This window comes from Coregonus clupeaformis, chromosome 11 (genome assembly GCF_020615455.1).
Source record: "Coregonus clupeaformis isolate EN_2021a chromosome 11, ASM2061545v1, whole genome shotgun sequence".
Taxonomy (NCBI): Eukaryota; Metazoa; Chordata; class Actinopteri; order Salmoniformes; family Salmonidae; genus Coregonus; species Coregonus clupeaformis.
In genome coordinates, this window is record NC_059202.1 from 911750 (window position 1) to 936112 (window position 24363).

The 24363-nt window shown below is 47.5% G+C and overlaps 1 protein-coding gene across 4 annotated transcripts; it reads left to right on the forward strand.

The window, feature by feature from the left end:
- Positions 1 to 1146: 1146 nt before the first annotated feature.
- LOC121534331 (somatostatin-like receptor F_48D10.1) lies at positions 1147 to 13061 on the forward strand. Of its 4 annotated transcripts, none has more exons than XM_045223601.1 (6): positions 1147 to 1837; positions 2998 to 3384; positions 4608 to 4797; positions 7954 to 8036; positions 8319 to 8468; positions 12416 to 12678. In XM_045223601.1, exons 1-6 carry the CDS (start codon positions 1379 to 1381, stop codon positions 12497 to 12499), a joined length of 1353 nt encoding a protein of 450 aa, XP_045079536.1. In that variant the 5' UTR covers positions 1147 to 1378; the 3' UTR covers positions 12500 to 12678. The 4 variants fall into 4 exon arrangements, with proteins under 4 accessions (XP_045079536.1, XP_045079537.1, XP_045079535.1 ...); XM_045223600.1 differs by having other exon boundaries at positions 1152 to 1837; positions 12596 to 13061; XM_041840979.2 differs by having other exon boundaries at positions 1152 to 1837; positions 12618 to 13061.
- Positions 13062 to 24363: the final 11302 nt, after the last annotated feature.

Consider the following 24363-nt stretch of genomic DNA (forward strand, 5'->3'; position numbering starts at 1 on the left):
TGTGCAAGATATTATGTGCAAATAGAGATACTGGGGTGCAAAAGAGCAAAATAAATAACAATATTGGGATGAGGTAGTTGGGTGGGCTAATTTCAGATGGGCTGTGTACAGGTGCAGTGATCGGTAAGGTGCTCTGACAACTGATGCTTAAAGTTAGTGAGGGAGATAAGAGTCTCCAGCTTCAGAGATTTTTGCAATTCGTTCCAGTCATTGGCAGCAGAGAACTGGAAGGAATGGCGGCCAAAGGAGGTGTTGGCTTTGGGAATGACCAGTGAGATATACCTGCTGGAGCGCAGACTACGGGTGGGTGCTGCTATGGTGACCAATGAGCTAAGATAAGGCGGGGATTTGCCTTTTGAGTCCATTACTATAGGTTTAATAGCATTACTATAGGTTTAATAGCTTCACTTAAGGCCAGATTCAATCCGATCGCGTTTTGTCCACCATGCACATTTTAAAGGGAATGTTCCCGCATTTGGATAGACCACATTCACGGTAAACGCTGCAAATGTCGGCTCAATCGGCTCAATCGGAAATTACCTTTAAATGTCAATTGCCTTTTGGCGCGGGTCTTCTGTGATGTCTGTGATGTCTAAATGCCAAGCTCTGCAGTACACACGCACGCTAGCGATGCGCGGGTTGACTCATAACCCGCAGCCCTCGCGGGTTATATCCTTGGGGCAGGTTGTATAAAAGAGAAAACAATGCATTTAAAGGAAATCCATAAATGTATAATTCTTGTGCAGTTCATATCAACAGGCTACACTGAGGTTTGTCTTTCATTATGTGTATCTGACATTAGTGCGTCAGCCTCAGCTTCAGGACCTAACTGCGTGCGCACCAAATACACGCCAATCGCCAAATGCTTTCTGGGAAGTTGGGCAGAATAAGATAACAGGAACTGTCCAGCGCATTTTCTATATTTGCAGACCTCAGATTTTTCACTTTATCACATGTAGTCGGGCGGATGCGGATGGGTGCGGGTGAACACACAGCTGACACGCGCATCACTAACGCACGCACACACACACACACCTCGTTTTATTTTCTTCACATGCGTTATGTCTCTTCTGCTGCAGGTCTGAAGGTCTCCTCTCCTCCCCTCTCCTCCCCACATCTCCTCCCCTCCCCTACCCTCCCCTCCCCTCCCCTCATCTCCTCTCCTCCCTCCCCTCCACTTTCTCTCACTTGTACCTCCCCCTGTCCCCACACCGCTGTCTACAAATTCACCCAGTCTGCTCTAGGATCAGTTTCTCCTCCTCAGATCCTAATCTCAACCATTACAGGAAAGAACACAACGTTGACCTTTCAACTTCAAATCCCTTTTTGACTTTCTGATTTATTTGATCAGTTAATTATTTTCAATGTGTCTTCTTGTATGTGCTACTGCAATTCAGATTTTAGCTACCATAGTACACATGAAATAACTAAAGTACGAAAATATACACACCCTACATCCACTATGGAGCCTCTGGACAGGACAGGCTGGATACCGTTCTCTGGTGACCCCAACACCTCCACTCCCAACCTGGGATATCCCTACCCCTATCCTGGTCCTGGTCCTGCAACCCCATCCTTCCCCTCCCCCTCCCCCTCCTCCTTCCCCAACTCCTCTTCCAACATGTCCAGTCAGAGTGTCCCGTTCCAGGGGAGCAGTACCCTAATGACTGCGGTCATCTCCCTGACCGTGTTCGTGGTCGGCCTGATCGGTAACACCCTGGCGATCTATGTGGTTCTGCGCTACGCCAAGATGAAGACCGTCACCAACATCTATATCCTGAACCTGGCAGTCGCAGACGAACTGTACATCTTGGGACTTCCCTTCCTCACCACCCAGGTAGCCTAGAGGTTAGAGGTTAGAGACTAACTGTACATCCTGGAACTTCCCTTCCTCACCACCCAGGTAGCCTAGAAGTTAGAGGTTAAAGGTTAGAGGTTAGAGACGAACTATACATCCTGAGGCTTCCCTTCCTCACCACCCAGGTAGCCTAGAGGTTAGGAGTTAGAGGTCAGAGGTCAGAATTTAGAGATTAGAGGGCGCAGACAAACCTTCCATTCTGGGACTCTCCTTCCTCACCACCCCTGTAGCCTAGAGGTCAGAGTTTAGAGGTTAGAGGGTGCAGACAAACTCTCCATCCTGGGACGTCCCTTCCTCACCACCCAGGTAGCCTAGAGGTCAGAGGTTAGAGATTAGAGATGAACTGTACATCCTGGGACTTCCCTTCCTTATCAACCATGTAGCCTAGAGGTCAGAGTTTAAAGGGCGCAGACAAACTCTCCATCCTGGGACTTCCCTTCCTCACCACCCAGGTAGCCTAGAAGTTAGAGGTTAGAGACACACTGTACTCCCTGGGACTTCCCTTACTCACCATCCAGGTAGCCTAGAGGTTAGAGATCAGGGGATAGAGACAAACTGTACATCATGGGGCTTCCCATCCTCCCTACCCAGGTAGCCTAGAGGTTAGGGGTTAGAAGTTAGAGGTTAGAGACACACTGTACTCCCTGGGACTTCCCTTCCTCACCACCCAGGTAGCCTAGAGGTTAGAGGTTAGAGACACACTGTACTCCCTGGGACTTCCCTTCCTCACCACCCAGGTAGCCTAGAAGTTAGAGGTTAAAGGTTAGAGGTTAGAGACGAACTATACATCCTGAGGCTTCCCTTCCTCACCACCCAGGTAGCCTAGAGGTTAGAGGTCAGAGGCTAGAGGTTAGAGGCGTGGGCCAGTGACCAGAGGGTTGTCGGTTTGAATCCTAGCTCTGACAAGGCTAAATCTGGTCGGGAGTGAGGGTAACTGAAAGGTTGCTGGCATCAGTGTCCAAGATGCCATCTCATCTCTTGCCGTTGTGCCCTTAAGCAAGGCACCTAAGCTCTAAACGGCCCTCTGCGCCAACCTCTGTATCTGTGTCTCTTTCTGAGGGGTTTGAATAAAGCAGTAGACAAGTTTCCGTTGGACATCCTTGTACAATAAAGTAATCTCCTCCTCCTCCTCCTTCCAGAACGTTCTCTCCTACTGGCCGTTCGGCTCCTTCCTGTGTCGCGTGCTGATGACCGCTGACTCCATGAGCCAGTTCACCTCCATCTTCTGTCTGACCGTGATGTCTATTGACCGCTACCTGGCCGTGGTCCACCCCATACGGTCTACAAAATGGCGGCGGCCGCGAGTGGCGAAGTTGGTGAGCGCCGCGGTGTGGGCGTTGTCATTCGTGGTTGTCCTGCCCGTGGTCTTGTTCTCTGACGTTCAGGACACGTTCAACTCGTGTAACATGAGCTGGCCGGAGCCGCAGGATGTGTGGTCGACCGTGTTCATACTGTACACGGCTACGCTAGGGTTCTTCGGACCGCTCCTGGTCATCTGTCTCTGCTACCTGCTCATCGTGGTCAAGGTGGGTGGTCAAAGGTCAAAGATCATTCTGGAATCTTCTATTGTTTTGCTTTAGTTGTTGATACCACTACACTGGTCCTCTGTAGCTCAGCTGGTAGAGCACGGCGCTTGTAACGCCAAGGTAGTGGGTTCGATCCCCGGGACCACCCATACACAAAAAAAAATGTATGCACGCATGACTGTAAGTCGCTTTGGGTAAAAGTGTCTGCTAAATCGCATATTATTATATTATACTGTTGGAGCTAGGAACACAAGCATTTCGCTACACCCACAATAACATAAATATGTGTATGTGACCAATACAATTTGATTTGATTTTGATTTGATTTTTAGTTGTTCTAGTCTTCATTTGTCATGTGTTCTTCTGTGTTTCTCTGTTAGCTACAGTACCATTGTTTTGGGTGCTTGTTGTGGTCAAGGTCTGTGCATCATTAGAAAAGTTTGGTCGTTTTAACTCTCTGACAGTGTATGTTTCTGTCATTCTTTCATTTGGTCATTAAAGCTTCTCTGTGTGGTTGTTTTGTGCAACCAGCTCTCACAGTCTCACGCCAGAATTAGACCTTCATCCATGTTTCTCTACGTCAAATTTCGAAGTTGTTCCAAATGTCACATTTTGAAGTGTTTAAGGTTACGTTTAGGCATAAAACTCAGAAATCTTAAGGTTAGGCATTAACTCCGAATGGTTAAGGTAAGGGTTAAGGTTTGGGATAGGCTTAAAACAAAAATAACGTCCTATTGCTGGATTTGAACATGCAACCTTTTGCACCAGAGGCAGATGCTTACCCCTATCTACCATCTCCATCCACAACACCCTAGCAAAACCAAAACCTACTTGAAGGTAACAACGCTCAATGGCGCCCCTCGTCATCTCCCGACCTCCTCAGACATGGATGGACGTCTAATACTGACTTGTATCACGGGTGACCTGGCTGGTTTTGTGGTCATTGTCTTCAAGTTGTGTGAAAAAGCATTCTGGAATCGTCTTTTGTTCTGTTCAGTCATTCCAACCATTCTTTTTGGTGTTGGTTCCATTATTTTGGTTGCCATCTTTTGACATTGACCTATTGCGTGCAAGAGAGTTTCTGTTGAAACTTTCCTTTTTCTAATTTGCCATGTTCATATGTTTTAGAATAGATTTGTATAACATGCTAATATCATCATCATCATCACCACCATCCTCCTCCTCCTCCACCATTACCACCACCATTTTGTTACCCCCTCCAGGTGAAGTCTTCAGGTGTGCGGGCAGGCTTCACCAAGCGCCGGCGGTCAGAGCGTAAGGTGACCCGTATGGTGGTGATCATCGTGGTGGTCTTCGTTCTCTGCTGGCTCCCCTTCTTCATCATCAACATCATCAACCTCATCATCATCATCCCAGAGTCCTCCGTGACCGCTGGCGTCTACTTCTTCTCTGGTAACAGAATAAACCTTTTAGTCTGCATCCCTAATGACACCCTAATCCCTGTGTAGTGTACTACTGTTGACCAGGGCCCTATGGGCAATAGGTTACATTCACTCTAACCCTAACCTAAAAGAGGGGGAGGAGAGGGAGAGGGGAGGGGAAAGAGGGTGAGGAGTGTGGGGGGGGTGAGGAGGAGGAGAGGGGGAAAGAAGAGGGGAAAGTGGTGGAGGACAGGGGGAAAGAAGAGAGTAAAGAAGAGGGGGAGGAGATGGGAAAGAGGGGGAGGAGATGGGGAAAGAAGAGGGGAAAGAGGGGGGAGGAGTGGGGAAAAGAAGAGGGGAAAGAGGGGGAGGAGATGGGGAAAGAAGAGGGGAAAGAGGGGGAAGAGTGGGGGAAAGAAGAGGGGGAGAAGATGGGGAGTTAGGGAGGACAGAAGTTGGGAAAGAGGGGGAGGAGTGGGGGAGGAGAGTGGGAAAGAAGAGGGGAAAGAAGAGGGGGAGGAGATGGGGAAAGAAGAGGGGAAAGAGGGGGAGGAGTGGGGAAAAGAAGAGGGGAAAGAAGAGGGGGAGGAGTGGGGGAAAGAAGAGGGGAAAGAGGGGGAGGAGTGGGGGAAAGAAGAGGGGGAGAAGATGGGGAGTTAGGGAGGACAGAAGTTGGGGATGCTATAGTGTCTAAATCAAGGTTTCTCCTTTTCTACAGCTGGGAGTGACTTACAGAAGAGCTACAATGGGGCATGGGAAAACAGTAGCTATTTAACTGCTACACTGGGGCTGGGGAAAACAGTAGCTATTTAACCGCTACATGGGCTGTGGAAAACAGTAGCTATTTAACTGCTACACTGGGGCTGGAGAAAACAGTAGCTATTTAACTTCTACACTGGGGCTGGAGAAAACAGTAGCTATTTAACTTCTACACTGGGGCTGGAGAAAACAGTAGCTATTTAACTGCTACACTGGGGCTGGAGAAAACAGTAGCTATTTAACTTCTACACTGGGGCTGGGGAAAACAGTAGCTATTTAACTGCTACATGGGCTGGGGAAAACAGTAGCTATTTAACTGCAACATGGGCTGGGGAAAACAGTAGCTATTTAACTGCTACATGGGCTGGGGAAAACAGTAGCTATTTAACTGCTACATGGGCTGGAGAAAACAGTAGCTATTTAACTGCTACATGGGCTGGGGAAAACAGTAGCTATTTAACTGCTACATGGGCTGGAGAAAACAGTAGCTATTTAACTGCTACATGGGCTGGGGAAAACAGTAGCTATTTAACTGCTACATGGGCTGGAGAAAACAGTAGCTATTTAACTGCTACATGGGCTGGAGAAAACAGTAGCTATTTAACTGCTACACTGAGGCTGGAGAAAACAGTAGCTATTTAACTGCTACACTGGATGCATAACTTTTTGCCAGCACAAGCAGAGCGCAAGCTACTTTATCAAGTGTTCTCAGGCGTGAGTCGCACGTCAAATTCTTGAAAACATTAAACCAGAGCTTAATTTCATGCTGAGCATCGGATCAGGTGTGCTTACGCCCAGGTTTCATCACGCTTCACATGATATCACTCACTATGCATACTGATCCCTACTGACAGGACTGGGGAGACACGGAGAGAGAGCGAGAGAGAGAGAGAGAGAGAGAGAGAGGGGGGAGAGAAAAAAGTGTGAGAGAGTGAGAGAGAGAAAGAGAGAGAGCGAGAGAGAAAGAGAGAAAAGTGTGAGAGAGAGAGAGAAGAGGGGGAGAGAGAGAGAGAGGTGGGTGAGAGGAGAGAGAGAGAGAGCGGGGGGAGAGAGAGAGAGGTGGGAGAGAGAAGGAGAGAGAGAGAAGTAGAGAGAGAGAGAGAGATGTGGGAGAGAGAGAGAAAGAGAGAGAAACATGTGAGAGGGAGAGAGAAGGGGGAGAGAGAGATGGGAGAGAGAAGGAGAGAGAGAGAGCTGGGGGAGAGAGAGAGAGGTGGGAGAGAGAAGGAGAGAGAGAGAGAGAGAGAGAGAGAGAGAGAGAGAGAGAGAGAGCGGGGGAGAGAGAGAGAGAGAGATGTGGGAGAGAGCGAGAGGGGGGGAGAGAGAGAGGTGGGAGAGAGAAGGAGAGAGACAGAGAGAGGGAGGTGGGAGAGAGAAGGAGAGAGAGAGTGAGAGCGGGGGGAGAGAGAGAGAGGTGGGAGAGAGAAGGAGAGAGAGAGAGCGGGAGGGAGAGAGAGAGAGAGAGAGAGAGAGGGGGGAGAGAGAGAGAGGTGGGAGAGAGAAGGAGAGAGACAGAGAGAGCGGAGGGGAGACATAGAGAGATGTGGGAGAGAGAAGGAGAGAGAGAGAGAGAGAGAAGGAGAGGTAGAGAGAAGGAGAGAGAGAGAGAGAGAGAGAGAGAGAGAGAGAGAGAGAGAGAGAGAGAGAGAGAGAGAGAGAGAGAGAGAGAGAAGAGGGGAGAGAAAAATGTGAGAGGGAGAGAGAAGGGGGAGAGAGAGGTGGGAGAGAGAAGGAGAGAGAGAGAGAGAGAGTGAGAGAGAGAAAGAGAGAGAGAAAGGTGTGTGAGAGAGAGAGAAGGGGGAGAGAGAGAGAGAGAGGTGGGAGAGAGAAGGAGAGAGAGAGTGAGAGCGGGGGGAGAGAGAGAGAGGTGGGAGAGAGAAGGAGAGAGAGAGAGCGGGAGGGAGAGAGAGAGAGAGAGAGAGAGAGAGGGGGAGAGAGAGAGAGGTGGGAGAGAGAAGGAGAGAGACAGAGAGAGCGGAGGGGAGAGATAGAGGTGGGAGAGAGAAGGAGAGAGAGAGTGAGGTGGGAGAGAGAAGGAGAGGTAGAGAGAAGGAGAGAGAGAGAGAGAGAGAGAGAGAGAGAGAGAGAGAGAGAGAGAGAGAGAGAGAGAGAGAGAGAGAGAGAGAGAGAGAGAGAGAAAAATGTGAGAGGGAGAGAGAAGGGGGAGAGAGAGGTGGGAGAGAGAAGGAGAGAGAGAGAGAGAGAGTGAGAGAGAGAAAGAGAGAGAGAAAGGTGTGTGAGAGAGAGAGAAGGGGGAGAGAGAGAGAGAGAGAGGTGGGAGAGAGAAGGAGAGAGAGAGAGAGAGAAGGAGAGGTAGAGAGAAGGAGAGAGAGAGAGAGAGAGAGAGAGAGAGAGAGAGAGAGAGAGAGAGAGAGAGAGAGCAACTGTGAGAGAGACATTGAATGTTAGTTTTGTCTCTACTCCTCAGTCATCCTGTCCTATGTTAACTCCTGCGCCAACCCTCTGCTCTATGGCTTCCTGTCAGACAACTTCAGACAGAGCTTCAGAAAGGTGATTATTATTATTTATTTATCTTGATTGAACCTTTACTTAAACAGGAAAATAAACGTAAGGCTTGAAAGCTCTTTTGCGAGGGAGACCTGGGGACCTGGGGACCTTTATGGTCAGCCACCACCATCCCCTTCACAGAACAATGAGTTATTTCATAGAATCAAATAAAAACGTTACATTTATTAGTACATGTTATGTCATTTATATAAAATATCACTTTTCCTCAGTGCTCACCACAGTGCATCGTCTTCCCGATCTCATGTGCTTGATTTCTTCTGGAAGGTTCTGTGCGTGCGGAAGGCCAACGGCGTGGAGGATGGTGACCCCAGCGCCCCGAGGATGGAGAAGACTAGAGAGACGACTAGAGAAGACTCCTTCCTGTCGCCTAGGAAACACGACGGACACAACGGACACACACCACAGAGAAGCCAAGTGAGGAGGGAGAGAGCCGTGTGGGTGTAAACCCTATTACAGAGGGGAGGGGGACCAGTCAGTGGGTGGTATAGGGAGGGGAGGGGAGGGGGACCAGTCAGTGTGTGGTATATGGAGGGGAGGGGAGGGGGACCAGTAAGTGTGTGGTATATGGAGGGGGAGGGGAGGGGAACCAGTAAGTGTGTGGTATATGGAGGGGAGGGGAGGGGGACCAGTCAGTGTGTGGGTGTAAACCCTATTACAGAGGGGAGGGGACCAGTCAGTGGGTGGTATAGGGAGGGAGGGGAGGGGGGACCAGTCAGTGTGTGGTATAGGGAGGGGAGGGGAGGGGGACCAGTAAGTGTGTGGTATATGGAGGGGAGGGGAGGGGGACCAGTCAGTGTGTGGTATATGGAGGGGAGGGGAGGGGGACCAGTAAGTGTGTGGTATAGGGAGGGGAGGGGGACCAGTCAGTGTGTGGTATATGGAGGGGAGGGGAGGGGGACCAGTCAGTGTGTGGTATGGGGGGAGGGGAGGGGGGACCAGTCAGTGTGTGGTATAGGGAGGGGAGGGGAGGGAGGGGGACCAGTCAGTGTGTGGTATAGGGGGGAGGGGAGGGGGACCAGTAAGTGTGTGGTATAGGGGAGGGAGGAGGACCAGTCAGTGTGTGGTATAGGGAGCGGAGGGGAGGGGGACCAGTAAGTATGTGGTATAGGGAGGGGAGGGGAGGGGGACCAGTAAGTGTGTGGTATAGGGAGGGGAGGGGGACCAGTCAGTGTGTGGTATATGGAGGGGAGGGGAGGGGAGGGGGACCAGTAAGTGTGTGGTATAGGGAGGGGGAGGGAGGAGGACCAGTCAGTGTGTGGTATATGGAGGGGAGGGGAGGGGGACCAGTCAGTGTGTGGTATATGGAGGGGAGGGGAGGAGGACCAGTCAGTGTGTGGTATATGGAGGGGAGGGAGGGGGACCAGTCAGTGTGTGGTATAGGGAGTGGAGGGGAGGGGGACCAGTCAGTGTGTGGTATAGGGAGGGAGGGGGACCAGTCAGTGTGTGGTATATGGAGGGGAGGGGAGGGGGACCAGTCAGTGTGTGGTATAGGGAGGGGGAGGGGGACCAGTCAGTGTGTGGTATATGGAGGGGAGGGAGGGGGACCAGTAAGTGTGTGGTATAGGGAGGGGAGGGGGACCAGTCAGTGTGTGGTATAGGGAGGGGAGGGGAGGGGGGACCAGTAAGTGTGTGGTATAGGGAGGGAGGGGACCAGTCAGTGTGTGGTATATGGAGGGGAGGGGAGGACCAGTCAGTGTGTGGTATATGGAGGGGAGGAGGACCAGTCAGTGTGTGGTATAGGGAGGGGAGGAGGACCAGTCAGTGTGTGGTATAGGGAGTGGAGGGGAGGAGGACCAGTCAGTGTGTGGTATAGGGAGGGGAGGAGGACCAGTCAGTGTGTGGTATAGGGGGGAGGGGAGGGGGGACCAGTCAGTGTGTGGTATATGGAGGGGAGGGGAGGAGGACCAGTCAGTGTGTGGTATATGGAGGGGAGGAGGACCAGTCAGTGTGTGGTATATGGAGGGGAGGAGGACCAGTCAGTGTGTGGTATATGGAGGGGAGGAGGACCAGTCAGTGTGTGGTATATGGGAGAGGAGGAGGACCAGTCAGTGTGTGGTATATGGAGGGGGAGGAGGACCAGTCAGTGTGTGGTATAGGGGGAGGGAGGAGGACCAGTCAGTGTGTGGTATATGGGGGGAGGGGAGGAGGACCAGTCAGTGTGTGGTATATGGAGGGGAGGGGAGGAGGACCAGTCAGTGTGTGGTATATGGAGGGGAGGGAGGAGGACCAGTCAGTGTGTGGTATATGGAGGGGAGGGGAGGAGGACCAGTCAGTGTGTGGTATATGGAGGGGGAGGGAGGAGGACCAGTCAGTGTGTGGTATATGGAGGGGGGGGAGGAGGACCAGTCAGTGTGTGGTATATGGAGGGGAGGGGGTCCAGTCAGTGTGTGGTATAGGGAGGGGAGGGGAGGAGGACCAGTCAGTGTGTGGTATAGGGAGTGGAGGGGAGGAGGACCAGTCAGTGTGTGGTATAGGGAGGGGAGGGGAGGAGGACCAGTCAGTGTGTGGTATAGGGAGGGGAGGGGGAGGAGGACCACTCAGTGTGTGGTATATGGAGGGGAGGGGAGGAGGACCAGTCAGTGTGTGGTATATGGAGGGGAGGGAGGAGGACCAGTCAGTGTGTGGTATATGGTATATGGAGGGGAGGGGAGGGGGACCAGTCAGTGTGTGGTATATGGAGGGGAGGGGAGGAGGACCAGTCAGTGTGTGGTATAGGGAGGGGAGGGGAGGAGAACCAGTCAGTGTGTGGTATAGGGAGGGGAGGGGAGGAGGACCAGTCAGTGTGTGGTATAGGGAGGGGAGGGGAGGAGGACCAGTCAGTGTGTGGTATAGGGAGGGGAGGGGAGGAGGACCAGTCAGTGTGTGGTATATGGAGGGGAGGAGGACCAGTCAGTGTGTGGTATATGGAGGGGAGGGGAGGAGGACCAGTCAGTGTGTGGTATATGGAGGGGAGGGAGGAGGACCAGTCAGTGTGTGGTATAGGGAGGGGAGGGGAGGAGGACCAGTCAGTGTGTGGTATATGGAGGGGAGGAGGACCAGTCAGTGTGTGGTATATGGAGGGGAGGAGGACCAGTCAGTGTGTGGTATATGGAGGGGAGGGGAGGGGGACCAGTCAGTGTGTGTTTGGTCTCATCTTTATGTGGTGGACTGGTGGCTGTGAGGATCTGTTATCCATACAGTGCCTTGCAAAAGTATTCATCCCCCTTGGCGTTTTTCCTATTTTGTTGCATTACAACCTGTAATTTAAATGGATTTGTATTTTTATTTAATGTATAGGACATACACAAAATAGTCCAAATTGGTTAAGTGAAATGAAAAAAATTAATTGTTTCAAAAAATTCTAAAAAACAAATAACGGAAAAGTGGTGCTTGCATATGTATTCACCCCCTTTGCTATGAAGCCTCTAAATAAGATCTGGTGCAACCAATTACCTTCAGAAGTCACATAATTAGTTAAATAAAGTCCACCTGTGTGCAATCTAAGTGTCACATGATCTCAGTATATATACACCTGTTCTGAAAGGCCCCAGAGTCTGCAACACCATACTGCTTAAGCAACACTCGAGTGGTTAGTTATGCATGCTCAGGTTTTCTTTTCTTTTTTTTCTTCTTATTTCTTGTTTGTTTCACCCCAAAAAATATTGTGCATCTTCAAAGTGGTAGGCATGTTGTGTAAATCAAATTATACAAACCCCCCCTAAATCAATTTTAATTCCAGGTTGTAATGCAACAAAATAGGAAAAATGCCAAGGGGGGTGAATACTTTCGCAAGCCACTGTATGTTTATATATATACACTACCAGTCAAAAGTTTGGACACACCTACTTATTCAAGGGTTTTTCTTTATTTTTACTATTTTTTACATTGTAGAATAATTGTGAAGACATCAAAGCTATGAAATAACACATATGGAATCATGTAGTAGCTGTCTTCAAGGCAAAGTGTTAAAGAAATCAAAATATATTTTATATTTGAGATTCTTCAAAAAGCCACCCTTTGCCTTGAAGACAGCTTTGCACACTCTTGGCATTCTCTCAACCAGCTTCATGAGGTAGTCACCTGGAATGCATTTCAATTAACAGGTGTGCCTAGTTAAAAGTTAATTTGTGGAATTTATTTCCTTTATTTAATGCCAATAACGCTTTTTGAAAAAAATAAGAAAATTGAATTGAGAGAGAGATGTACAGAGAGGGATGGAGAGAGAGCGGGATGGAGAGAGAGGGATGGAGAGAGGGATGGAGAGAGAGAGGGATGGAGAGAGAGGGATGGAGAGAGAGGGATGGAGAGAGAGGGATGGAGAGAGAGGGGGACACGCAGGCACGAACACACACCTGAGGTGCCACTGTCTCTTGTCTCTGCAGGCCGTCCAATTGGAGCCTTGTGGTAGCCCAGGGGAGGAGCCAAGGCCCTCAGGGCCCACTGTGATTGGCCAGTCCTCGCTTTAAACTCTCCTGATTGGCCAGTCCACGGTTTGATCTCTCTCTCTCTCTCTCTCTCTCTCTCTCTCTCTCTCTCTCTCTCTCTCTCTCTCTCTGGCCAAGCCCACTTCTCACGCCGCTGCAGACCTGCACCCTCCCCCGCACGAGGCCCCTTCCCCACCCAAGGCCCCTCCCCTGACCCCGATCCAGACCCAGGCACCGCCACCACGGTAACAACCAAGGCAATCACGGCACCCGACATCGCCACCACCACGCCCCCCGCCATGAACTCTGAACTCTGACTTCATCCACAAACAGGAAGTGGAAAAAGAAGGATAGTGAGGTCACTTCCTGTGTAGGTGAGGACTCTTGAGCCTGAAAAGGGAGGAGGAGGAGGAGGAGGAAGCGGTGGAGAGAGGGGGATGACATTGTTGGAGAAGGAGGAGAGACTGAATAGAGGAATGAACAGACTGCTAAACAGACAAATCCCTTTCCTGTTCACTGAGTTCACACGACCTACCCACACACACACACACACCCTTTCTCTCTAACTCTCAATGGCTCTCTTTCTTTTGCGCGGACACACACACACTTCGTTCTCCCCTATGACTCAGCAGGTTGTTCAGGTATGTTGTTCTGAGTCACTGTGGAGACGGGTCTCTTCTCAGTCTTTCATTTGTTCCCTCTCTCCATTTATCCCTACCTCCCTCCCTCCATCTCTCGGTCTCACTCTACCTCCTTCCCCCCTCCTCTCCTCCTCTCTGTCTCTACCTCCTTCCCCCTCCTCTCCTCCTCTCTGTCTCTACCTCCTTCCCCCCTCCTCCTCCTCTCTGTCTCTACCTCCTTCCCCCCTCCTCTCCTCCTCTCTGTCTCTACCTCTTTCCCCCTCCTCTCTGTCTCTACTTTCCCTCCTCCTCTCCGTCTCTACCTCCCTCCCTATTTATTTTTGGGCTCAACATCCCTCTCCCAAACCCCTTCATCCTTCCCTTTATTCCTCCTTCCTTCCATCCCTCTATTCTCCATCCCTCCATTCAGCAAAGTGCCTTTCCACCCATCCAGATATCTCAGAAAAAGGTGAAAATTGCTGTAAGTTTCATGACGGCTAGCCGCTAAAAAAAAATTGTTGTCAGGATCAATTCTCTCTCTCTCTCTCTCTCTCTCTCTCTCTCTCTCTCTCTCTCTCTCTCTCTCTCTCTCTCTCTCTCTCTCTCTCTCTCTCTCTACCATCTCTCCATATCTCTCTCTCTCTCTCTCTCTCTCTCTCTCTCTCTCTCTCTCTCTCTCTCTCTCTCTCTCTCTCTCTCTCTCTCTCTCTCTCTCTCTCTCTCTCTCTCTCTCTCTCTGCAACAACAACAACAGCACAACAATGAAGCACCACACCACTTTCAGGTTGTTTGTTGCAGAGGAGATGACAGAGAGGTTCATGTATTTCAACAGGAGATTTGTAAAACATATTCCACTGCTTCAGTCTGTTCTCAATGGCGCTACATCGCTGTATCACAACTGCTCTGGTATATAGAGCTTTTTCATGTTCATGACTCCTTTTAAAATATATATTTTACTGTATAATAATAATAATAATATGCCATTTAGCAGACGCTTTTATCCAAAGCGACTCACAGTCATGTGCGCATACATTTTTACTGTACAAAGTCAAGCTACTAGTTCTGGTGTTAGACAGCCATTAGTGTCTCTACTATGCTTTGTAATGGTGTGACTTTATCTGTCTCTATTTTTGGCTTATTTGAGGAAGCTTCTAGAAATCTCTTGCGGACGCTTTGATGAAAGTGATGACCTTGGTGTGTGGCTGCTGCTATTGCTGTGCTTATCTGTTTGTGTGTGTGTGTTCGGTGTGTGTGTAACGCTCCAATGTAAAACGTGCCTCATATCCCAGGGTTCTTTGCAGCCGCCAGATCGTTTGGTTTGACCAATCACGTTGCAGGGCTGGCAGAAGTTGCCCTTAACCACAGATCTAGGATCAGTTTACACTTTCCTAATCCTAACCTTGACCATTAGATACTAACCTAACCACATATCTAGGATCAGATTACACTCCACTAATCATATCCTTAACCATTAGAGGGAAAACACAAAACCGTCCTTGGTTCAGTGTGTAGGGGCATCTGGAGGTCCTCAGCTCTCACTGTAAATACCATTTCTGATCAGGCAGGACCCTGGGCACCTCAAGTGGCACACAGTTCATATGGGTCCTTGAACAGGGTAGTACAGGGTCGTATTCATTAGTGCACACCATAGCAAAACGTTCTGCAACGGAAAACAAAAACAAGTATTTCTTATTAGACAAGTTTAAGTAGGTCCCTCCCTGTTTCGGGCCGTTTGCTTCCTTTTGGTTCGTAGAGAATAGGACCCTGTTTTCAGGACAGGAGGGCAACAACATAGAATTAGATTCTAGAATGAGTAGAACGCACGTACAGGACGGACCCTGAATGAAAGATCTGTTCTACTGATTCTATGCCAATTCTATAGGCACAATGTTACGGAGGATTCAGCTAGAAATATACTGCGTAGATCAGATAGAGCTAAGAGTGGGAGTCAGCTTCTATCTGTTTTATTTCTTTATGAAACAATGTAAACGCCCTTCATCCTTGTGTACAGTTTGTTTGCTTGTTTTCTTTGGAATAAAACGGTGTGATCATTAAATCCTTGACTGACTTCTGTGATTTTGTACATGTTCTGTATACACAATCTAGTCTACTCTAGTTCTATATCTCACTCTTGCCAATAGAAAATGAATCTGCACACTGCTCTCTATAAATGCTCCCAATGGGTTTCAGTATTAGGATCACAGGTCTTCCACAGCACAGCGAACACAATGACAAAGTTAACACTGTGAACCGTAATCAGTCAATAGATTAAATATTCAACAGATGTCAATGGACAGCATTTGTATAGCAGTTCTGCCTCAGTATCTGTCACAGCTGTTCTTGGACGACGACGGAACTAAATGAAAAGTTTCTTTCCTCAAAACCCTGAAGAAGGCCAAAAGCCAGAAACTCATTGGTTTTACTTTGAACAATAAAGAAGCTTTTCATTTTATTCCTAACTGTTGCTGACTCTCCTGTCTACTTCAGTTTGATCCTCAGTTCATGCAGCTTGGTTGGAGAGTGAGGCAGCTAGTGATCCCTTCCCTCTCTCACAGCTCCTAACTCCAGTCTCTCTCACATCTCCTAACTCCAGTCTCTCTCACATCTCCTAACCCCAGTCTCTCTCACATCTCCTATCCTCAGTCTGATAAGTAGAGCGTTAGAAGGGAGTATTCAGAGTTTCACTTGGCTTCAGTATGCGCTTTATAAAATGGATAATTCAATAACAGCAGCAACTGAGTATTGGAACTTTCAGAGGTCACAATAAACCACACACACACACGTGTTTAACTAACTTTGTGGGGACACACAATTGATTCCCATTCAAAATCCTATTCTCTCTAATGCCTAACCCTAACCCTAAACCTAACCCTAACCCGAAAACCTAACCTTAACCCTAACCCTAAACCTAACACTAATTATAACCTTGACCCTAAACCCCCTTGACCCTAAACCTCCTTTTTCCAACAAAATGTTATTGTGGGGACTTGTGCATGTGTGTGTGTGTGTGTGTGTGTGTGTGTATTTTTGTGGGGTCCAGAAGTCAACCACAATTATAGTAAAAAAATTAGGAACTAGGGTTAGTTTTAGGGTTAGGGTTAAGGTTAGGTTTTTGGGATAAGGTTAGGGTTAGGGTTAGGGTAAGAGTACGGGTTAGGGTTAGGGTTAGGGGTTAAGGAAAATAGGATTTTGAATGAGACTGAATTGTGTTTCCCACAAGGTTAGCTGCACAATAATGTGTGTGTGTGTGTGTAGAGGAGTACAGTATTCAGTATAAGCTTCAGAGAGAGAGAGACAGAGAGAGAGAGAGAGAGAGAGAGGCTGTTGTACAGTGTTATTCTGCAGAGTAACACAGCGATAGAGAGAGTGATGGTGTCAGAGCTAGAGATAGCGCGACTCGCCTCTCCTCTCCTCCCCACCTCCTCTCCTCCCCACCACCTCTCCACCTCCTCTCCTGCCCCCACATCCTCTCCTCCCCACCTCCTCTCCTCTCCACTCCACCTCTTCTCCTTCCCACCTCCTCCCCACCTCCTCTTCTCCCCACCTCCTCTCCTCTCCACCTCCTCTCCTCCCTCCACCACGTCTCCACCTCCTCTCCTCCCCCCACCTCCTCTCCTCTCCACCTCCTCTCCTCCTCCTCTCCTCCCCCCACCTCCTCTCCCCACCTCCTCTCCTCCCCCACCTCCTCCCCACCTCCTCCCCACCTCCTCTCCTCTCCTCCTCTCCTCCCCCCACCTCCTCTCCTCCCCACCTCCTCTCCCCCCACCTCCTCTCCCCCACCTCCTCTCCTCTCCTCCTCTCCTCCCCCCCACCTCCTCTCCTCCCCACCTCCTCTCCTCCCAACCTCTCCTCCCCACCTCTCTTTGCCACCTTCTCCCCATCTATCGTACTGGCAGATCGCTGAAGATTGACTTCATCCTGAGGATGTCAGGAAATGCCTTAAAAACCAGCCTCTAGGGGCAACAGTGAGCACTATTACCATCAAGTAGGCTTGATCCCATGACTCTGGATCAGAAGATCACGTGTTCAATCCAAGTGGTAGACATGCGTTTATTTTTTGGTTTTAACCCTATCACAAATTGCAACCCACAACTTAACCATTCGGAATGAATGCCTAAACATAATGTTTTAACCCTATCCAAAACCTTAACCCTTAACCTTAACCCTTTGATGTTTGGAGCAACTTCAAAATGTTATGTTTGGAGAAACGGAACGATGCTGAGCAGGAGGAGCAACCCAGGGTGTCAAAAACACTTAGAAATGTGACGTTTGGAGAAAAGTGCCAAAGCGTCTAATTCTGCAGTGAGACTGTGAGAGCTTGTTGCTATGGTAACACGGTGTTTCTTCAGAGTGACACAGATGGAGCCAGACAGATGGAGTTCGTGATAGTATCACAGCCACAGAGACAGACAGATAGACAGATGGAGTTTGTGATCGTATCAGCGCTAGAGAGACAGACAGACGGACAGATGGAGTTTGTGATGGTATCAGAGCTACAGAGACAGACAGATGAGACAGATGGAGTGTGTGATGGTATCAGAGCTACAGAGACAGACAGATAGACAGATGGAGTGTGTGATGGTATCAGAGCTAATGAGACAGAGATAGACATAGCATCACACTGTGACAAGACTTCTGTTGTCACCAACTGGCATGTTCTCCATTAACAAACAGACGGAGTAGGAAAACACTATCGGTATACTGTAGTAGGGACAGAGGGAAAAGGAGAGAGAGAGAGAGGAAGCAAAATATAGAGAGAGATGGAGAGAGAGGGGAGATGGAGAGCGGTAGAAGAGAGAGAGAGAGTGAGGGAGAGGATAGATGGAGAGAGAGGGGAGATGGAGAGAGAGGGAGTGAGAAGGAGAGCGGTGGAAGAGAGAGAGAGAGTGAGGGAGAGGATAGATGGAGAGAGAGGGAGTGAGAAGGAGAGCGGTAGAAGAGAGAGAGAGAGTGAGGGAGAGGATAGATGGAGAGAGAGGGAGTGAGAAGGAGAGCGGTGGAAGAGAGAGAGAGAGTGAGGGAGAGGATAGATGGAGAGAGAGGGAGTGAGGGAGAGGATAGATGGAGAGAGAGAGAGTGAGGGAGAGGATAGATGGAGAGAGAGAGAGAGAGAGAGAGAGGGGGAGAGAGAGAGAGAGAGAGAGAGAGAGAGAGAGAGAGAGAGAGAGAGAGAGAGAGAGAGAGAGAGAAGTGGAGAGAGAGAGAGAAAGTGGAGAGAGAGAGAGAGAGAAAGTGGAGAGAGAGAGAGAGAGAGAGAGAGAGAGAGAGAGAGAGAGAGAGAGAGAGAGAGAGAGAGAGAGAGAGAGAGTGAGGGAGAGGATAGATGGAGAGAGAGAGTGAGGGAGTGGATAGATGGAGAGAGAGAGAGTGAGGGAGTGGATAGATGGAGAGAGAGAGAGTGAGGGAGTGGATAGATGGAGAGAGAGAGAGAGAGAGGATAGATGGAGAGAGAGTGAGGGAGAGGATAGATGGAGAGAGGGAGTGAGGGAGAGGATAGATGGAGAGAGAGAGAGAGGGAGAGGATAGATGGAGAGAGATATAAAGAGAGGAGAACGACAGGGGAAAAGACAAGGAGAGAGAGGGAGAGAGAGAAAGAGAGGAATATGGAGAAATCCCCATTAGAAAAGGGATGAGCGTCGAATGAGATACAGATATGTTGTGTGTGGAGAACCCCGGGAGGAACAGGGAAATGGTTTGCTGTGGATCGAAAGACAGAGGTAATACTCTCAGACACAATCAGACCATCTCAATTTACCACAGAGAGAGAGAGAGAGAAATACACTATGGAAAAAGAAGGAACAGCATGTCAGAAATCAGCTCAATGTAATTAAATAATCCATAGACTAACCACTTCTGGGAAAATTGGAAAACACTAAACAAACAACAACACAAAGAGCTATCTATCCAAAACGGAGATGTATGGGTAAACCACTTCTCCAATCTTTTTGGCCCTATATCAAAGAACAAACAGCAAAAAATTATACATGATCAAATGCAAATCTTAGAATCAACTATTAAAGACTAGCAGAACCCACTGGATTCTCCAATTACATTGAATGAACTACAGGACAAAATACAAACCCTCCAAAGATAGATAGATAGATAGATAGATAGATAGATAGATAGATAGATAGATAGATAGATAGATAGATAGATAGATAGATAGATAGATAGATAGATAGATAGATAGATAGATAGATAGATAGAGAGATAGAGAGATAGAGATATAGCGAGAGCGAGAGAGAGAGAGAGAGAGAGACATTGAATGAACTACAGGACAAAATTCAAACCCTCCAACCCAAAAAGGCCTGTGGTGTTGATGGTATCCTCAATGAAATTATTAAATATACAGACCACAAATTACAATTGGCTATACTTACTCTTTAACATCATCCTTAGCTCTGGCATCTTCCCCAATATTTGGAACCAAGGACTGATCACCCCAATCCACAAAAGTGGAGACAAATTTGACCCCAATAACTACAGTGGGATATGCGTCAACAGCAACCTTGGGAAAATCCTCTGCATTATCATTAACAACAGACTAGCTCATTTCCTCAGTGAAAACAATGTACTGAGCAAATGTCAAATTGGCTTTTTACCAAATTACCGTACAACAGACCACGTATTCACCCTGCACACCCTAATTGACAAACAAACAAACCAAAACAAAGGTCTTCTCATGCTTTGTTGATGTCAAAAAAGCTTTTGACTCAATTTGGCATGAGGGTCTGCTATACACATTGATGGAAAGTGGGGTTGGGGGAAAAACATACGACATTATAAAATCCATGTACACAAACAACAAGTGTGTGGTTAAAATTGGCAAAAACACACACACTTCTTTCCACAGGGCCGTGGGGTGAGACAGGGATGCAGTTTAAGCCCCACCCTCTTCAACATATATATCAACGAATTGGCGAGGGTACTAAAACAGTCTGCAGCACCCGGCCTCACCCTACTAGAATCTGAAGTCAAATGTCTACTGTTTTCTGATGATCTGGTGCTTCTGTCCCCAACCAAGGAGGGCCTACAGCAGCACCTAGATCTTCTGCACAGATTCTGTCAGACCTGGGCCCTGACAGTAAATCTCAGTAAGACAAAAATAATGGTGTTCCAAAAAAGGTCCAGTTGCCAGGACCACAAATACAAATTCCATTTAGACACCGTTGCCCTAGAGCACACAAAAAACTATACATACCTCGGCCTAAACATCAGCGCCACAGGTAACTTCCACAAAGCTGTGAACAATCTGAGATACAAGGCAAGAAGGGCCTTTTATGCCATCAAAAGGAACATAAAATTCAACATACCAATTAGGATCTGGCTAAAAATACTTGAATCAGTTATAGAACCCATTGCCCTTTATGGTTGTGAGGTCTGGGGTCCGCTCACCAACCAGGAATTCACAAAATGGGACAAACACCAAATTGAGACTCTGAATGCAGAATTCGGACAGGTTTCGACGTTCGTCGTCACCGGCTTACTAGCTACTGCCGATCCCATTCTCATCACTCCACTTGTCATGTCTTGTCTTGTCAATCATACACACCTGGTGCTCATTCCCTTATTAGTATGTGTATAAGTGTTCCCTCTGTTTCCCTTGTCTTTGTGAGTGATTGTTTCATTGTGAGAGCGAGTAGCTCGGTTGAGCTACTCTTCCATTTGTTATTGCCAAGGTGGAATGTTTCCCTTGTGATAGTTTCGTTTTGACGCTTGGTGCATTTTATTTATGTAAACGGAATAAACTCTGGACTTCGGTGTTTTACCTCCTGCGCCTGACTCCTTCATTCACACCTCATCACACAAAGTCATCACCTACAGAGAGATGAATTTGGAGAAGTGTCCCCTAAGTAAGCTGTTCCTGGGGCTCTGTTCACAAACACAAACAGACCCCGCAGAGCCCCAGGACAACAACAACAACACAATTAGACCCAACCAAATCATGAGAAAACAAAAAGAGAATTACTTGACACATTGAAATAATTAACAAAAAAACTATGCTATTTGGCCCTACATAGAGAGTACATAGTGGCAGAATACCTGACCACTGTGACTGACCCAAACTTAAGGAAAGCTTTGACTATGTACGGACTCAGTGAGCATAGCCTTGCTATTGAGAAAGGCCGCCGTAGGCAGACCTGGCTCTCAAGAGAAGACAGGCTATGTGCACACTGCCCACAAAATGAGGTGGAAACTGAGCTGCACTTCCTAACCTCCTGCCAAATGTATGACCATATTAGAGACGCATATTTCCCTCTGATGACAGAGATCCCCAAAGAATTCGAAAACGAACCCAATTTTGATAAACTCCCATATCTACTGGGTGAAAAACCACAGTGTGCCGTCACAGCAGCAAGATTTGTGACCTGTTGCCACAAGAAAAGGGCAACCAGTGAAGAACAAACACCATTGTAAATACAACCCATATTTATGTTTATTTATTTTCCCATTTGTACTTTAACTATTTGCACATTGTTACAACACTGTATATATACATTATTCTTTTGGAACTTCTGAGTGTAATGTTTACTGTTAATATTTATTGTTTATTTCACTTTTGTTTACTATCTACTTCACTTGCTTTGGCGATGTTAACATTAATTTCCCTTGCCAATAAAGCCCTTAAATTGAATTGAAATTTAATTGAATTGAGAGAGGCAGAGAGGGAGAGAGAGACACAGAGAGAGAGAGAGGAGAGAGAGGGAGAGAGAGAGAAGGGAGAGAAGGAGAGGAGAGATAGAGAGGGAGATAGAATGAGAAAGATAGAAGACAGGGAGGAGAGAGAGAGAAGAAGAATAAGAGAGGTCAGGGAGGGAGAAGGGGAGAGAGAGAGAGAGAGAGAGAGAGAGAGAGAGAGGAGAGAGAGAGAGAGAGAAGGAGAGGGAGAGAGGTCGGGGGAGAGGGGGAGAGAGAGAGAGAAGGAGAGAGAGAGAGAAGGAGAGGGAGAAGGTGAGCGAGAGAGAGAGAGAGGGAGAGTGAGAGGGAGAGAGAGAGAGAGAGAGAGAGAGAGAGAGAGAGAGAGAGAGAGAGAGAGAGAGAGAGAGAGAGAGAGAAGGAGAGGGAGAGAGGTCAGAGGGGAGAGGGGAGAGAGAGAGAGAGAAGGAGAGAGAGAGAGAAGGAGAGGGTGAGCGAGAGAGAGAGGGAGAGAGAGAGAGAAGGAGAGGGAGAAGGTGAGCGAGAGAGAGAGAGAGAGAGAGAGAGAGAGAGAGAGAGAGAGAGAGAGAGAGAGACTGTGATGTCTGATTGTTCTTTGTTTTGTTTAATTCTCTTCGTTGGTTTTTGTCGTTGTTGTTTTGTTAGAGATTTTGAACTGTAAACATGTTTCTCATGCCAATAAATAAATACATTGAACTGAATTGAGAGAGGGGAGAGGAATGGAATTTAAATAGAAATGCTCTTCTGATACTGGCCGACGACAAACAAACTGTTTATCAAACACACTGTGGGTGTTTCTCAAAATGCTTACTACTACTTTGAGTACGGGAGGGTCGGAGTATGAGTCCAAATCAAAGTATGCGAAACGGAGCACGGAGGTCACTTCTCAAATGCGTACTCCGTTTGTACATATTTTGAAGCATGCGTCGATCCAAGCTTCAACGGAAAGTATGCAAAGAAATATGACGCAACCACGTAAAAAAAATTACGCAACATTTCTTGAAATGAATTATGGACATTGAGCTGAAGTGAGAAAAAATACACTCTGACTTCAAAAGCCCATAATAAGTCAATAGGGCTAACTGGCTAGCTACTACTGTTAGCTAGCTATCCAGATAGCCACAAAGAATTGTTAGCTAGCTACCCATGAAAAATTGACATCGACCTTGCATAATATTTGTTTTAGGTCATTTTTGCCTGTTAAACTATCTGGTTAGCTACATTATTACGATTCACATATAGCCAGCTGATAGTTATGAAGTAAAACGTTTGCTTTGTGTATATCTTGTTTCGTCTCTATTGACATTGTCCTGGCTGGAAGATGGTTCAGTGAATGGATAGCTAAGTCAATAGGGCTAACTGGCTAGCTAGCTAGCCACACAGAATTGGTAGCTACCCACAAAAAATGTACATCTACCTTGTAAAAGTAAAACGTTTGCTTTGTGTATATCTTGTTTCGTCTATTGTTGCCATTGTCCTGGCTGGAATAAGGTTCATTGAATGGGGAGTGTGAGGTAATACAGTAGGGGGAGTGTGAGTGCTTCTCAAATGTAATGTTTTATGCGTTCTCCACACTCTCGTACTCAAGAGAACGTCGTCGGAGAATGCACTCGGCACATGAGAGTGTGGAGCACTGCAGGATGCATATTGAGAAACACCCTCTGTGTATGTGTGTGTGTGTTTACCTGCTGATAATGCTCCAATCAATGCATCAATTGTCTATCAGTGCCACGCTAACCAAGGACAATCAGAAATATCTCTCTCTATCCTTCAATCTCTCTCTCTCTATCCTTCTATCTCTCTCTCTCTATCCTTCTATCTCTCTCTCTCTATCCTTCTATCTCTCTCTCTCTATCCTTCTATATATCTCTCTCTATCCTTCTATATCTCTCTCTCTATCCTTCTATCTCTCTCTCTCTATCCTTCTATATCTCACTCTCTATCCTTCAATCTCTCTCTCTATCCTTCTATCTCTCTCTCTCTATCCTTCTATATCTCTTTATCCTTCTATATCTCTCACTCTATCATTCTATATACAGTTGAAGTCGGAAGTTTACATACACTTAGGTTGGAGTCATTAAAACTAGTTTTTCAACCACTCCACACATTTCTTGTTAACAAACTATAGTTTTGGAAAGTCGGTTAGGACATCTACTTTGTGCATGACACAAGTAATTTTTCCAACAATTGTTTACAGACAGATTATTTCACTTATAATTCACTGTATCACAATTCCAGTGGGTCAGAAGTTTACATACACTAAGTTGACTGTGCCTTTAAACAGCTTGGAAAATTCCAGAAAATGATGTCATGGCTTTAGAAGCTTCTGATAGGCTAATTGACATAATTCAAGTCAATTGGAGGTGTACCTGTGGATGTATTTCAAGGCCTACCTTCAAACTCAGTGCCTCTTTGCTTGACATCATGGGGAAATGAAAAGAAATCAGCCAAGACCTCAGAAAAAAATTTGTAGACCTCCACAAGTCTGGTTCATCCTTGGGAGCAATTTCCAAACGCATGAAGGTACCACGTTCATCTGTACAAACAATAGTACGCAAGTATAAACACCATGGGACCACACAGCCATCATACCGCTCAGGAAGGTCTCCTAGAGATGAACGTACTTTG